Genomic DNA, 15,795 nt, shown 5'->3' on the forward strand with positions numbered 1-15,795 from the left:
GTTGAATGATTTACCTTTATTCAGCAAACTGCTAATGTCTAAACTATCTCATTATGTATGGACTCAAATATTCTGTAAGAAGTAAAAAAATATATATCATTTACTCACACAGTCCTTCTTTGCCTATGTAGAGCCCACATGATTTGAAGTTCCAAAGGTACAGTAATTGCAGATTTTTAAAAATCACTTAAAGATTCAAACAGCTTGCAATTTGGAGGAAACAATGAGTATTTTGATGTGATTCACAGTATTCAAAAGGAACATATAAAATCTTCATGAAAGTATTTACAGGATTTTGATAATAAACTTCCTAACTATAACTAAAATTGATCAAATCACATCCTGAGTACTTCTTACCACATGTGAGGCAGTGGGCAGTTTAGGAAACTAAGGTAAATAACAGATGAATTTTTTACTTTCTTTCTTTCCCAACTAATAATGAATGTGCATAAAGATATAGCTATAATATAGAAGTCTATGAACAAACTATGACTAAAGGATTATGAGAATTTTGATAGAAGAGAAAAGGAATATACCTAGAAGAATCAGAAAGGAGTCACAGGGGCGCCTGGGTGGCGCAGTCGGTTAAGCGTCCGACTTCAGCCAGGTCACGATCTCGCAGTCCGTGAGTTCGAGCCCCATGTCAGGCTCTGGGCTGATGGCTTGGAGCCTGTTTCCGATTCTGTGTCTCCCTCTCTCTCTGCCCCTCCCCCATTCATGCTCTGTCTCTCTCTGTCTCAAAAAATAAATAAAAAACGTTGAAAAAAAAAATTAAAAAAAAAAAAAAAAAAAGAAAGAAAGGAGTCATAAAGTTCTGATAAAATGAACCCTGAAAGTGGATAAATCTTCATCTAGGAAAATGGCACGTAGGATGAGGACATATGAAGCCAAGAGAGACTGGAGATATTCAAGGCTGTTTGATTTCTAGTCACCAGTGAGTCTAGAGAAGTTTGAGTTTTAGTTTTTCAAGGTTTATTGGTTTTTTTGGGTTTTTGTTGGGGTCTTTTTGAGAGAGAGAAAGAAAGAGAGTGCAATGTAAGCATGCATGAAAGAGTGTGGAGAGAATCTTAAGAAGGCTCTATGCTCAGTACAGAGCCCAACTCAGGGTTCGGTCTTAGGACCGTGAGATCATGACCTGAGCTCAACAGTTGGATGCTTAAGTGACTGAGCCACCCATGCACCCAGAGAACAGGTTTTTTAACTTTTTTTTTTTAATGTTTATTTATTTTGAGAGAGAAAGTGTGTACATACATGAGCAGGGGAGGCACAAAGAGAGAGGGAGAGAGAGAATACCAAGCAGGTTCCGCACTGTCAGCACAGAGCCCAAGGTGGGGCTCAGTCTCATGAACTGTGAGATGATGACCTAAGCTGAAATGAAGAGTCGAATGCTTAAATGACTGTTTCACACACAGGCACACCAAGAACAGTTTTGTGTTTTTTGTTTGTTTGTTTTTTAAGTAGTAGGCTTACAGGAAAATTTCAGAAAAATGAGGAATGAGTGGGTGGTATGAGATTAGAGACAGCAGACAGATTAATACCGAGACATAGAGAGAGAGAAAAGACCAAGAGACATGAAGCAAACCAAGAAGAGACATTAAGGAGACCAGGGGACAGAAAGGACAGACAGCCTGACGGTGAGGCAGAGAGACTGAGACAGCAACAGATGCTAAGAATGAAGAGTCAGAAAAAGAAAAAGACGACACAGACATGAAGGAGAAAGTAAAAGGATAATCATTTTGTTGGTGTTGTATAAAGGGGCTTTGTGAATGTCTGCAGACAAAGAAAAAAGTTAACCGTGAAAGACATCAGCAAGAGAGAAGACTAACAAGAACCAATAAAGCATCATTCCAGAAAAAGTGGGAGGGAGGGTTCAAGTAACAGCAGGAGTCAAGACTCACAAGGCTGCATAAGAAAAAAAGTAATAATGCTGAAAAAACACACAATGAATAAGCATTAATCAAGATAAATAATAAATGAGAGGTCCTATGCTACAATGCAGTGGAACACTATCAAGCAAAGAAAACTCTCAATAAATACTTCCTTAAAAAATCAAAGTAATATATATCAATCAATTATCAATCTGTCAGCCTCAGTCTAGTTCTGCTGAGCTATCAGCAGTCTAAATACAAAGAAGACATGCTTATCACATATGCAACCTTAGATTTCAACTGTCTAACCATCCACAATTCTGTCACTATAAGGCTATATCTCATTATTCAACTATTCAAACCAAACTGTTGGATTCACCAAACACTTCCTTCTCCCTCATCCCCCACATCCAGCCATTCTCCTAACAGCAGCAACTTAATTTTTTCACTGTATCTTTTAAACTGAGAGGTAACTGACATATAACATTATATTAGTTTCTGGTGTACAACATAATGATTTTTTTAGATACTGCAAAATTACCTCCACAATAAATCTAGTTAACATCCATCAATATACACAGTCACCAATTTTTTTTTCGTGTGATGATAACTTTTACTCTTTTAACAACTTTCAAATACACAAGACAATATTTTTAAAGATAATCACCATTCTGGACATTACATCCCCATGACTTATTTTATAACTGGGAGTTTGTACCTTTTGACCCCTTTCACCCATTTTGCCCACTTCCCACCCTCTCCCTCTGGCAACCACTTCCTGTTATCTCTATTTAGGACTTTAATCTTTTTTGGGGGATTCTACATATAAGCAAAATCATAAAGTATTTATCTTTATCTGACTTATTTTACTTAGAATAATGCCCTCAAGATCTATCCATGCTGTCACAAATGGCAAAAGTATCTTCTATTTTATGGCTGTTAACACATTTTCTTTCATTCATCCAATGATGTAAACTTTGGTTGCTTTCATGTCTTGGCTATTGTATATAATGCTACAATAAACATAGGGTGCATTTATCTTTTTGAAGTGTTTTCACTGGGTAAATATGCAATAGCAGAATTGTTAGATAACATGGTAGTTCTATTTGTAATTTTTTAAGGATCCCCCTACTGTTTTCCATAGTGGCTACACCAATTTACATTCCCACAAACAGTTCACAAGAGTTCCGTTTTCTCTACACCCTCAACAACACTTGTTATTTTTTAAATTTTTTTAATCTTTATTTATTTTTGAGAGGGAGAGAGAGAGAAACAGCGTGAGCAGGGGAGGGGCAGACAGAGAAGGAGACACAGAATCAGAAGCAGGCTCCAGGCTCTAGGCTCTGAGCGGTCGGCAGCGAGCCTGACACGGGGCTCGAACTCACAAACTACAAGTTCATGACCAGAGTTGAAGTCGGACACTTAACCAACTGAACCAACCAGGCGCCCCTCTTGTCTTTTTAAAAATAGCCATTCTGACAAGTGTGAGACAATATCTCATTGTGGTTTTGATTTGCATTTCCCTGATGATTAATGATGCTGAGCACCTTTCCCTGTACTACTGGCCACTCGTATGTCTTCTTTGGAAAAATTCTATACAAATCTTGTGTCCATTTCTTAATTGCACTGGTTTATTGTTTTTTCTGTTTTGTTTTTGTTTTTTGCTATTGAGTTCCTTATATTTTTTGGATTTTAACCCCTTATTGGATATAAGACTTGTAAATATTTTCTCCCATCAGTAGTCACTGCCCATGTTTTCTTTTAGGAGTTTTATGCTTCCAGGTCTTATGTTTAAGTCTTTAATCCATCTGGAGTCAGTTTTTGTGTACAGTGTTAGATAGTGGTCTAGTTTCATTCTTTTGTATGTGACTGTGCAGTTTTCCCAACATTTACTGAAGAGACCGTCCTTTCTCCCTTGTATATTCTTGGCTCCTTTGTCATAGAGTAATTGATTATATATGCATGGGTTTATATCTGGGCTCTCTACCAAAATGATTTTTTGAAATGTTAAAAAGATTCTGGTAGTGGCTTCCCTCTCCATTTAGAACTTAATCTAAATTTCTAACCCAGAGACTGATAAAGCCCTAAATACTCTGGCTCCTGCTGTCTTTCTCTCTCCAATTTCATCTCTAGCTACTTTACATACTACTTGCTATCAATCCAGACTGACATTCTTTTAGTTCCTTCAATTCACGAAGCTTCTAAGTCACTTTGTAGTCTGCATTTGCAAGTCCTTCTACCAGGAATATTCTTCCCCTATTCCATGCCTTGGGTTTCTTCAGATGTCAGCTGGAATTTCACTTCCTCAATGAGACCTCTTAATACCCCTACATCCAAAATGAGGAAAACTGGTTCCCTTCCTAGGGAATCTCATAAGCATTCTGTGTGTTTCATTCACAGCACTTCATCACAATTTGGTATTATTTATTTGTGTACTTATTTGTTCAGTGTCTACTTCCCCTAAAAGGATACCTTATTGTAGGTACCAAGGAGCAAAGACTGCTAAATCTCCAAGTGCCTAGTACTTATAAATCCTTAGTTATTTGCACAAATAAGCAGTATTTTAAGAACATTCTGCAATGCTCTTTTCAAATCAGATTGAAAAAAGTATCCAAAGAATGGCTAAAAAATCTAAACAAAGCACCATCTCCAGAAAACTGAGAAATGTGTTAGTAATTAGAAGGGACATTGTAAAACACGGCAATGAAATTAACTCAAAAATTAGTCAAGTTTCTATTATATGCCACTGTAGTGGATGCTGAGGATGCAGTTGTAAATAAAACAGACTATGGCCAATATATCAAATATTTTTAATAACACAAAATCTCAAATATAAACTCCTAAGTCTCAAGAAATGAGTATTTGTTGGCTTTAACAGACAATTCTAGGAAAAGCTTTCCCAAAGCATTTTGTTTCCAGCTATTTAGCAAAATGTTAGTGAAAATTATTAATTTAGAGGAAGGGAGAAAACACTGTTCCAGGGTTTGATTTCCACATTAGAGATGTACAGAATGAGTCTTTAGAAGTAGTAGAAGTAAAGATAATAGCAATCACCTAGGTTTTTGTGAAAATTCGTAATGGATGGGAAACCTCACTAAAATGGAGTCAGAGGGTTCAGCAGGAGTAGCGCTCATGCCCTAGCACTCATACCTAACTGCAGACTCAACAGGAAGAGACAGACTTGACCTTACAGGCACTTGACCCTGCATGAGGATGGTACTCCACTACTCCACCCAAGAAATAGACGCGTTGTTCCTCATTCTTCTCACCCCACCGCCACCCACGGGTAGCTCCACCAATGAGAAGCCACGACACTTCAAACTCCCCAGTTTACCCCAATGGACTTTTTGTTCTGAACCACCTTCCCAACTTACCCTTTTTCTCCTTAAAAAAGCATGTCTCTCCTTTGTTCCTTAGACTTACCTATGGTTTTGCTTCAGCTTATTTGTCCCGGAGTACAATTTTTTTTATTCCCAAATAAACCCACCTTTTGCTAGTAAAATAACTAGCATATCTATTTTTAAGGTTAACATTTTCTAGGACAACCAAGTGAATGTCCATGTACTACTCTTAAACTAGTCATAATATATTTCAAAATATGACATCGAAAGTTAACAAAATAGGTGCTCTTTTTACGACTGTAGAGCAGAGGGAAATATCATGCACTAAGGGCTAGATTTAACATGCTTTGCTCCTTCAGACAAATAAATTCACCTCTCTAGGTCACACTTCTCACAACTGTAAGATGGGAGTTTGGACCAGATCCTCTATAAGGATCTCTGGAGCTCTAGTCATATCTCACAATACAATTATGTAGGAAAATAAATAATCAAATTAAAATGTTCTCTGGTGCTAGAATGATAATAAAGTTTTTTTCCTTTAAAATGTTTCAAAATCACAGCTCTAAATTTTTAAAATATGATAAAGATTTTTTGTAACGACAAAAGTGTCATAATTGAAATTTCACTCCTTCTTTCTTGAATTATAATATGTGACATTAAATTTCAACCAATAATGATGCTCACCGATACTGATATGTCCTCATTTTTTCTCTTAACACTGGAGTCAAACAAGACATTTCTCCCTCGTCTTTCACAGTCTTGATACACAATCAGTCGAATTTGGCTTGGATCAAACTCTGGCAAAGGCCAACTTCAAAGAAAAATAAAGATCCATTAGTTACTCTAATAAATACTCCACATAAATTCCTAGAAATAAAATCTATATAATAAAACCCTAAGCTGTGGTATTGCTATAGAATATATAGCAGTTCTTTCTATTAAATACCATCAGTTAGTTTAGGACTAAAAACTCATACGGCAATGACATTTTAGATTAAAAAGTAAAAACAAAAGTTCTAGGAAGTGTATATAAAATATAGTCATCCCATATGAATCTAAAAATGGTTAACTTAATAAAAATACATGGCTACACTTAATGTAATGAAAATACAAATTGTTTCATGGCATGCACCCAGGTGGCTTAATGCTAGCCCACATTTTTAAACACTTTTATTCTGATTCTTTATATATAAATGTAAAAACAGAAACAGTTTTCAGATTAAGTAACAGCAGCTAATTACTTATAGAAACAATAACAAGTAAAAAAAAAAAATAAGGAATGACCAAATGCAGTTGAAATTCTCATATAAAGCTCGTGTGAATAAAAACTGGCTCAATTTCCTTAGAGAACAGTTTTTTATTTTACTTTATTTTACTATTTTATTTTATTTTATTTTATGTTTATTTATTTTGAGAGAGACAGCATGTGCGCAAGTGGAGGTAGGGGCAGAGAGAGAGGAGAGAAAGAGAATACCAAGCAGGCTCTACACTGACAGGGCTCAAACTCACCAATTGTGAGATCATGACCCAAGCCAAAATCAAGTCAGACACTTAACCAACTGAGCCACTCAGGCACCCTGGCAAGTAGACTTTTTCTAAACTCCTATATCCAACTCTTTAGTTCCCATGTTCCTCTGATGAGCCTTTCCAATCAAGCTTTTTTGATGTTTTTAAAGTTTATTTATTTATTTTGAGAGAGAGACAGTGTGAGCAGTGGAGGGGCAGAGAAAGAGGGAAACTCTCAAACAGGCTTCACACTCAGCGCTGAGCCTGATGCAAGGCTCAATCCCAGAACCAGAAAATCATGACCTGAGTCGAAATCAAGAGTTGGACACTCAACCGAGCCCCCAGACACCCCTTAAAACATATATAATAGACAAAATCTAGTAAAACTGATTTTTAGTTTTACTAGCAATTCTGTGCCATGCCATTACACAATAATCTTCATAACAGCACTGTTATGGAAACAATGCAAATGTTCATCAAGAGTAGAATGGATAAACATATTATCGTATACTCAGACTATGAATATATGTATATATTCAGACACAATAAATACAATGAATGAACTTCAACTATAGACAAAAACATAGATCACCCCTGAGTAAAAGAAATTAGACAATGATATGCTCACACAAAACACACACACACAGTTACTGTATTTTTCCATTTACACAAAGTTTAAATCAGGTTAAGTTTTACATACAGATGTGTATTTAGTTTTTAAAACTATAAGGAAAATGAAGGGATACCTTCAAAAGTTTGAGAGTGGTTACCTCTGGGGATAAGGCTGGAGGTGGTGGTGGTATAACCAGAAAGGTACACACCAGGTAGACTGGGCACTACGTTCTATTTTTAGACTGGACAGTGCTTACATCAATATTCACTCTAGAGCATTAAAAAAAGCCACTTCTTTGGTTTATGTATGTTTACATATGCATTCTTTGTCATAATTTAAAAAGATTAAAGAAATGAGTAGATAAGGGAAAAGAGAGAAAAAGAGAAAACAATGAACTGTATGGTAAAGATACCTGTCCAGTGAACTGAATACAATACACCTGATGGGACAGTTGCTAACTGCTATTCCAGGGGCTGTTTGTTGTTACTTAATGTCAGGATGAACGGTCAATTCCTCACAATCCATCAGTTACAACTCGTGACTGGGTTCCTTCACCTCCTTAAGAGAATCATAACGCTTAATGCATCTTAAGTGACCCATAACCGGCAACATAAAATATCTTCATTCCAAATTCTTGACAGTAAATACAATTTTAATTTTCTCCTGTCTAATCCTTAGTAAACATCTGTATTAAGAACTGATTTACTGGGGTGCCTGAGTGGTTCAGTCAGTTAAGCATCTGACTTTGGCTCAGGTCATGATCTCACGGTTCATGAGTTCGAGCCCGGCATCAGGCTCTGGACTGACAGCGCAGAGCCTGGAGCCTGCTTCAGATTCTGTGTCTCCCTCTGTCTGCCCCTCCGCTGCTTGCACTCTGTCTCTCGCATTGTTTCAAAAATAAATAAACGTTAAAAAAAATTTTTTTAATAAAAATTAAAAAAAAAACTGATTTACCAAACTGTGGCTTGCTGTTATGCAAAGGAAACTATAAAAGAATACACACCAACATATAGGTAAGAGGAAAGAGGTCTTATGGAAACTAGAAAGAACATTTTCGAGAGGAAGAAGAAATACCAGGGCAGTCACTAAAAAGCACCCACTAGTTACAGAACAAAGAAGTCTGTGGGGACCATGGCAAGGACACTTCTAAGGAAGTTCAACAGATTGCAGAGGATTGAAGAATGAATAGGAACAGAGAAAATACCGAATTTAGGATAAGTGTCAAGGAAATAAAGACATGAAATCATGGAGGGTCAGCTTTTTTGTTATTAAAAAGGACACATGTGAACATATTTACATACTGATGACGATGAATATAAAGTGGAAGAGAGATGATGACGGATACAGCAAAGCCTCCAAAGAAGTAGAGTTGGATAGATATAGACTACAGGTGAAAGGATTCACATCAAACAGAAGAAAGGATAATCCATGCACTAGGATGGAAAGAAAGGAGGCAAAGATGGACATGCATATAGAAAGAACTGTAAATATAAAGGTAACATGTTGAGAAAATTCATTCTAAGAGCTCTAATTTCTTTGTAAAATAGATGAAGGGAAATAAAAGTTGTAAAATGCAGGAAAAGTAGAGAGTAAAATAGAGAAGAACAGTGATGTGGGAATGAAAACTATGATGACTAGGAAACATAAGGTTTCTGGGAAATTCAAGAAATCTACATGATGTTCAAGACTATGAATATATACCTGCCACCAATTACACAGTTAAGTCATTTTTTCTAACAAACACTCCTATTCTTGAATTTGGATCAGATTGAGCCAAGGCAAGGATTATGATAGGGAGACAGGACAAAAACAAAGGGGAGCCTGGGAGATAGAACAAAACACTGACAAAAATATACCTGGAATGATGGACAGTGAAATCTAGGCTCGTTAGATAAGAAAGTGAGGAGGGGGGAAGCTAACAGATTAGAAGAAAATGAAGGCAGTGAGGTCAAAGTGCTGAAATAATATGAAGAGCTATGGGGGGAGGCAGGAAGACAAGGACTAGAAAACCATCATTATAGGGTAGAATACTAGACTTAAGACACTAGAGGTTTAAGATATTAACTATTAGAATGAATAGTTCATTCACTTATTCAATACAAATATGTGCCTACCAAGTGCCAAGCACTGGTTAGGGCAAGTTAGGTAAGAACCTGCTGTGGAAGCAAGAAACAGCAAGAGCAAAGTAAAAAAGAAATGGACATGGTAACTTCAGATAAATAGCTGATGAAATTAAGAAATCAAAACAAGCAATCAATAAACTGTGATAGAATGTGGTAGTAAGGAAATGCTATGTGAGTCAGTAAGGTATATTCATTTTTTTAAGTGCATATCTGGATGAACTGTTCTGAAGAAAATGAAAACTTAGGCTTTGCTAGATGTAGAGTATTCCAACAGAGCTGGAATGAGCAGTGGCCACCATCTCATTCATCCAACACCCTGTGATCTCAAGATACACAAAGAATAAAATCTAAATTCCTTTGCTTAGATGTCAAAATGACCAAAATCCGGCCCTGATCTACCTTCCCAGATTTCCTTCATGTTACCCATAATATCAACACAATGATCTCAAAGGTGCAAAAACATACCACACAATTTCACAGTTCCATACCTTTGTATGAGTTACTACCTCCACCTGAAATATCCTCAACCACCTTGGCAAAACTCCCACTCATTCTTAAAGATCTAGCTTAAATGTCACCTCTGTGGAAGCTCTTTAGTAATTCCACCAGCAGTTAGCTGTTGACTTCTGAGATTACAATGACTTTAGATTAGAAATCTAATAATATTTTCCACACTGTACTTTTTATCTGTTCACATTTTCTTCCACTAGAAAGAGAGATCTCCATAGGGAAAGCTTACTTACCTTTGTTTAGTTTTGGGGTTTTTTTTTTTGTTTATTTATTTATTTTGAGAGAGAAAGGGACAGCACAAGTGGGGGAGCGGCAGAGACAGAGGGAGAGAAAGAATCCCAAACAGGCTCCATGTTGCCAGCACAGAGCCCAACTTGGGGCTCAGACTCACAAAACCATGAGATCATGACCTGAGCTGAAACCAAGAGTCAGACACAACCTACTGAGCCACCCAGGAACCCCTCATCTTTGAATTCCTAGATCCAAGCACATTAAATAAGTAAAACAACATAATCTCAAGAAACCGGTCAGTTAAGCATCCAGCTCTTGATCTCAGCTCAGCTCAGGTCATAATCTCACAGTTCTTGAGTTCGAGCCCTACAATGGGATGTGTGCTGATGGTGCAGAGCCTGCTTGAGATTCTGTCTCTCCTTTTCTCTGCCCCTCCCTCGCTTGTGCTCTCTCTCTCTCTCTCTCTCTCTCTCAAAATAAATAAACTTGAATAAATAAATAAATAAGTAAATAATGAAAGATTGATAAAACAAAATGTAAAACCTGCATATCAAAAGAGAGTTAAAAAAAAAAAAAAGCCAGCCATAAATTGGAAGAAAGTATTGCAAATGTATATAACTGAGGAAAGGATTTGTTTGTTTTTTGGTTTTTTTTTTAATTTATTTATTTATTTTTTTTTAATATATGAGATTTACTGTCAAATTGGTTTCCATACAACACCCAGTGCTCATCCCAAAAGGTGCCCTCCTCAATACCCATCACCCACCCTGCCCTCCCTCCCACCCCCCATCAACCCTCAGTTTGTTCTCAGTTTTTAACAGTCTCTTATGCTTTGGCTCTCTCCCACTCTAACCTCTTTTTTTTTTTTTTTTTTTTCCTTCCCCAACTGAGAAAAGGATTTGTATACAAAGAACTCCTACAAAGCAATAAAATAATCCAATTTTAAAATGGGATCAAAAGACTGGAGCATTTTACATAAGTATGTATGTGAATAATGAATGATCAAAAGCACATGGAAAAGATGCTATCAGTACCAATCATTAGAGAAATGCAACTTAGAAGCCTCCACAGCTACTAAAATAGCTAATATTAAAAGGACTAATATACCAGTTGATGGTAAGAATACGAAGCACTTGGAATTCTCATACACTGTTAGTAAGAGCATAAAAGGAGACAACCATTTGGTAAAATTACTTGGCAGCTATGACCCAGCAATTATTCTCATAGTACTTGACAAGAGAAATAAAAATTTATGTTCCCAGAAATGCCCCCTCCAGTTTTATTCATCATAGCAAAAAAACTGGGAATAGCCTAAATGATCATTAATGGGAGAATGGATAAACAACCTAGAATGTACATTTCTAAAATGAAATACCACTCCAAAATAATGAGCAATGAGCCACTGATAACACAGTAACATAGATGAACCCTAAAAACATTGTTAAGTGAAAAAATCCAGACACAGAAGCATACATATTGTTGTTGTTTTTTAACATTTATTTATTTTTGAGAAGCAGAGACAGAGCATGAGCAGGGGAGGGGCAGACAGAGGAGACAAAATCTGAAGCAGGCCCCAGGCTCTGAGCAATCAGCATAGAGTCCGATATGGGGCGCAAACTTACAAGCCAAGAGATCATGTCCTGAGCCAAGTGAGCCACCCAGGTGCTCCAGAAGCATACATACATATTGTTAATTTCATGTATATGTAGTTCTAGAACAGATAAAACTCATCCATGCTGAGAGAAACCCAAACAGTGGTTGGTCAGAGGTGGAGGGAGCAAGGGGGAATGGACTAGAAAAGTGCATGAAGGAACTTTACGGAGTAACTGAAATATTCTAGATCTTGATTGGGGTTTTAGTTAAACAGGTATATGTATACATTTTTCAAAATTAATCACATTATACACTTAGAATTATGTGCATTTTATGTAAATTTTTAAAAAGAGGATTAAAAAATAATAAAAATAAATTTGAAAATTAAAGAGGATTGTAGGGAGAAAAAACAACACTGTATGTAACCAAACTATGTATTTACATTACAGACTTCTCATTAAAACAGAGATATTAAACATTTACCACACTAAAAGCACAATGCCAGGTGCTGGGAATATATCTGTTGTCACATTCTTTTATCTATATATTCTTTCACTGACTTAAAAGCATTCATTAAGCATGAAAGGAAAAGATAACTATACCATGAGAAGGTTCATAGTCTAATAGAAAAATAATCAATTTATCAATCTGATATAGTCTATGACTGAGGCAAACTTCTAAGTGCATTACATGTGTTGATTCATTTAATCTTCACAACATTAATTCATTTGATCTTCGTAACAACTCTATTCCTATTTTATAGGTAAGAAAACTAAGGCAGGGAGAGATTAAGTAACTTGCCCAAAATGACATAGCTACCTACTAAAAATAGCAATGCTGGGTTTAGATTCCAAGTAGTATGTCTGTGGAGTACAGGATCTTAACGATTATTCTGTACTATAGATTAAGCAGGAAGTACTACTTAAAGCTAACCATTCTCTTCACTGAAAGAAGAAAACAGCATGTGTTGTAATTCTTAGTGACTGTAGCTCAGGAGCGTGCAGTGAAGCAACAAGCAAACTACAAAGGCAGGCTGGAGCCAGATCACTCAGAAGCACTTCACAGAAACAGAAACACAAAAGAACCTGATCATTCAGGCAGTGAGTAAACAAGGGTGTCAAACAGGTGAAAAGATCATTTGTGCATTTCAGAAAATCACATTGACAGAAAATCACATTGAGAAGTGACTAGAATGAGAGGTCTAGAGGTAAGATAAACTCAACAAAACAACAACACTGAAGACAGAAAGAAAGGGACAGTTAGTTATTATTTAGGAGACAGACATGACCTGAGAGACTGTATATGAAGAGTGAGGAAAGAGGATGGCTGACTCTCAGGTTTCCAATTTGATGAAAACAGGTATCATTAACCAAGGTGGAGAATACAGGGGGAAAGCAAGTTTGGGATAAGGGCATAAACAGACTGAGTTTGGAGAGTCTGAAACACAGATGCAGAAAAGTGTTCAAGAGACTGATGAAAAAATGGTCTGGAGCGTAGGAAGAAAGCTGAGACTAGAGTTTTGGACAAAGGAATTACTGACACGTGTTGGTACTGAAATTATTCAGGAAGAACATATTAGTTGAAAAGAGAAAACAAAGTGAAGGACCAATAAACTAGAATTTTAGGACACGGCAATAATTAAAGGACAGGTAGAAAAGAAGCAGAGAAGCCAGGGAAGATCAGTAAAGACAGACCACTAGAGAGAAAAGAGAAAACCCATGGTAAGAGGTTATTTTGAAAGTCAAGGAAGATCTAAAAAAAAAAAAAAAAAAAAAAAAAGGAAAAAAAAAGTCAAGAATATTAAGATAAAGGAATACTGTACAGTACCAAAAGCCAAATTTATAAAGGCTGAAAGTGCCCATGGGATTTGTCAATTTGGGGGTCTTTGGTACTCTGGCAAGAATGCTTTCAGTGGAAAAGTGCGATGGGGTGGGGGTAATCACACAGCAATGGCAATGGAATGCAGGGAAAAGAGCTGAGACAATTAAGATAGTAAGTATGTGTGCTATTTGCAAAGGTTTCCCTGTGAAAAGGGAAGAGACAGGAATAACGTGCCCATATAATTCACCACATACACTGCAGAGTTTTAAATGTAAAGGAAGACGCTAAACACACAGGAGTAAACGGAGATTATCTTGGCAACCAAAGTCTATAGTCACCCCAAACAGGTAGGTGAAGTAGGGGCACCTGGGTGGCTCAGTCGGTTGAGCGTCTGACTTCGGCTCAGGTCATAATCTCACAGTTTGCAGGTTCGAGCCCCGCATCAGGCTCTGTGCTGACCGCTTGCTCAAAGCCTGGAGCCTGCTTCGGATGATGTGTCTCCTTCTCTCTATGCCCCTCCCCTGTTCGCGCTTTGTCTCACTCTGTTTCTCAAAAATAAACAAATGTAAAAAAAAAAAATTAAAAAAAAAAAGAAAAAGAGGTGAAGCTACAAGAGGCTTTTTTTTAAAGAAAAAAATGTAGACAGATCTTCATATATCTTTTATACACATATATATATTCTTTTATCTATCTTTATATCTAAAAAGGGTATACACCTAAATGTATGTATTTCCAAATTTATGAGAAGGTAGCAGAGAAACAGTTTAAAAAAGCAACCAGAGAAAACTGTTGGACTAAGATTCCAAACAAATCAGGACACAGTATCCTGGGTAAGGCTAATGAACTACAAAGTACACTTACTGAGGCAAGAAAAAAAGGATCTACAAATGAAAATTACTGCAGATAGGTTTTCAGGTTGAAGAGACTAGAAACTAAGCATTTATACTGATCACTTCTGTTTTTTCTAAAAAGTAGAAGTCAAGCACGTACCTAAATATATATGAGATAGATGTGTGGCCTGAACTGGGGTATAGGGTTTGAGAGATAAAGGTCTGACAAAGTCATCAAAAAAAAGAAAGAAAGAAAGAAAAAAAAAGCAGGGGGTGGGGTGGGGTGGGGTGGGGTAGTGCTAACCTAAGAAAAGCATAAGCCAAAGCACTATCAAGCCAGCTGAGCTAAAAACTATAAATCTGTGATAGGACTAATTTTTTCAACTATCACAAGTGAACCTAGGTACAGAAGGGGCAAAAGTAGACAATGGATTTAACAGGAAATCTTCTGAGTAGCTGCAATGGAAAACCAGGGGCAAGGCTGTTAAGAGTGATATTGAGAAAGAAATTCTGGACACATGGTCAGGATGGAGGTGATAGAAGGAAAACAAACAAAAAGCAAACAAACAAACAAACAAAAAAACAGTAGTCTCAATGAAGTTAGAGAGCAAATTTATATGAGAGATCAAAGGATATGAAGTTGTGGTCAGAATAGGAACATCCCAAAAAGAGAGTATAGTCAGTTCATACTTACGCTCAAGGCATAGCTAAGAACAGATCAAGGTAGAGAGTAGGAGAAAGAGTAAGAGGAGGTACTGTGAAGCCAGAATGTTAGATGTGTGGGTTGCCCAAGATGATGGTGCAAAGTGATCGGGAAAGAAACGCTATCACCTAAATGTCAAAGTTCTTGAAGAATACCAGGGAGCCATCTGGTAGAAGGTCAGCAGTGGATGCCATCGACAAAATAGAGCAAAGTGTGTTCTTATGGCAAAGGCCTCAGAAAAGAAGAGGTTTTCATGAGAGGACAAGAACAATCTGCCAGCAATAATACGGGCCAAGTTCCTACAGCCAGTATTGGGTAGTGTGTGGAAAAATAAACATCCCATACTGAAAGGGCAAAAGGAGGAATTATGGCCCATGATAACAAAAATGTGGAGAAATTGCAAAGAAAATGAAAACACAAAGAAGGAATTCTAAATGGTGCAGAGAAAAAGCAGCATAGGCATTAATGGATGGGGAAGGGAATGATGGGGACATGAAGAAGGCTCAAAACCTGCAGGGCTCAGAGTGTGGGATATGCCTGAATAAGAAGAGAGATGTAAATAACACAGCTTTATATTTAAATAGAAATCTTGTGTGAAGTTGTTTTGACAACAGAAGGTCTTACAGTCATTCACTGTTTAAAAAAAAAAAAGTCTG

The 15,795-nt window shown here is 36.9% G+C and overlaps 1 protein-coding gene across 2 annotated transcripts in view; it reads right to left on the reverse strand.

Annotated features, from left to right (window-relative positions):
* Positions 1-15,795, reverse strand: part of FNIP1 (folliculin interacting protein 1) — a 148,262-nt gene that overhangs the window by 76,207 nt on the left and 56,260 nt on the right. For both annotated transcript variants that reach the window (XM_007087784.3, XM_007087783.3), the window contains exon 2: positions 5,894-6,020. In XM_007087784.3, coding sequence (XP_007087846.1) covers positions 5,894-6,020 — 127 coding nt within the window. The remainder of the gene's footprint in view (positions 1-5,893; positions 6,021-15,795) is intronic.

This window comes from Panthera tigris, chromosome A1, assembly GCF_018350195.1.
Source record: "Panthera tigris isolate Pti1 chromosome A1, P.tigris_Pti1_mat1.1, whole genome shotgun sequence".
In the NCBI taxonomy this organism is placed as follows: Eukaryota; Metazoa; Chordata; class Mammalia; order Carnivora; family Felidae; genus Panthera; species Panthera tigris.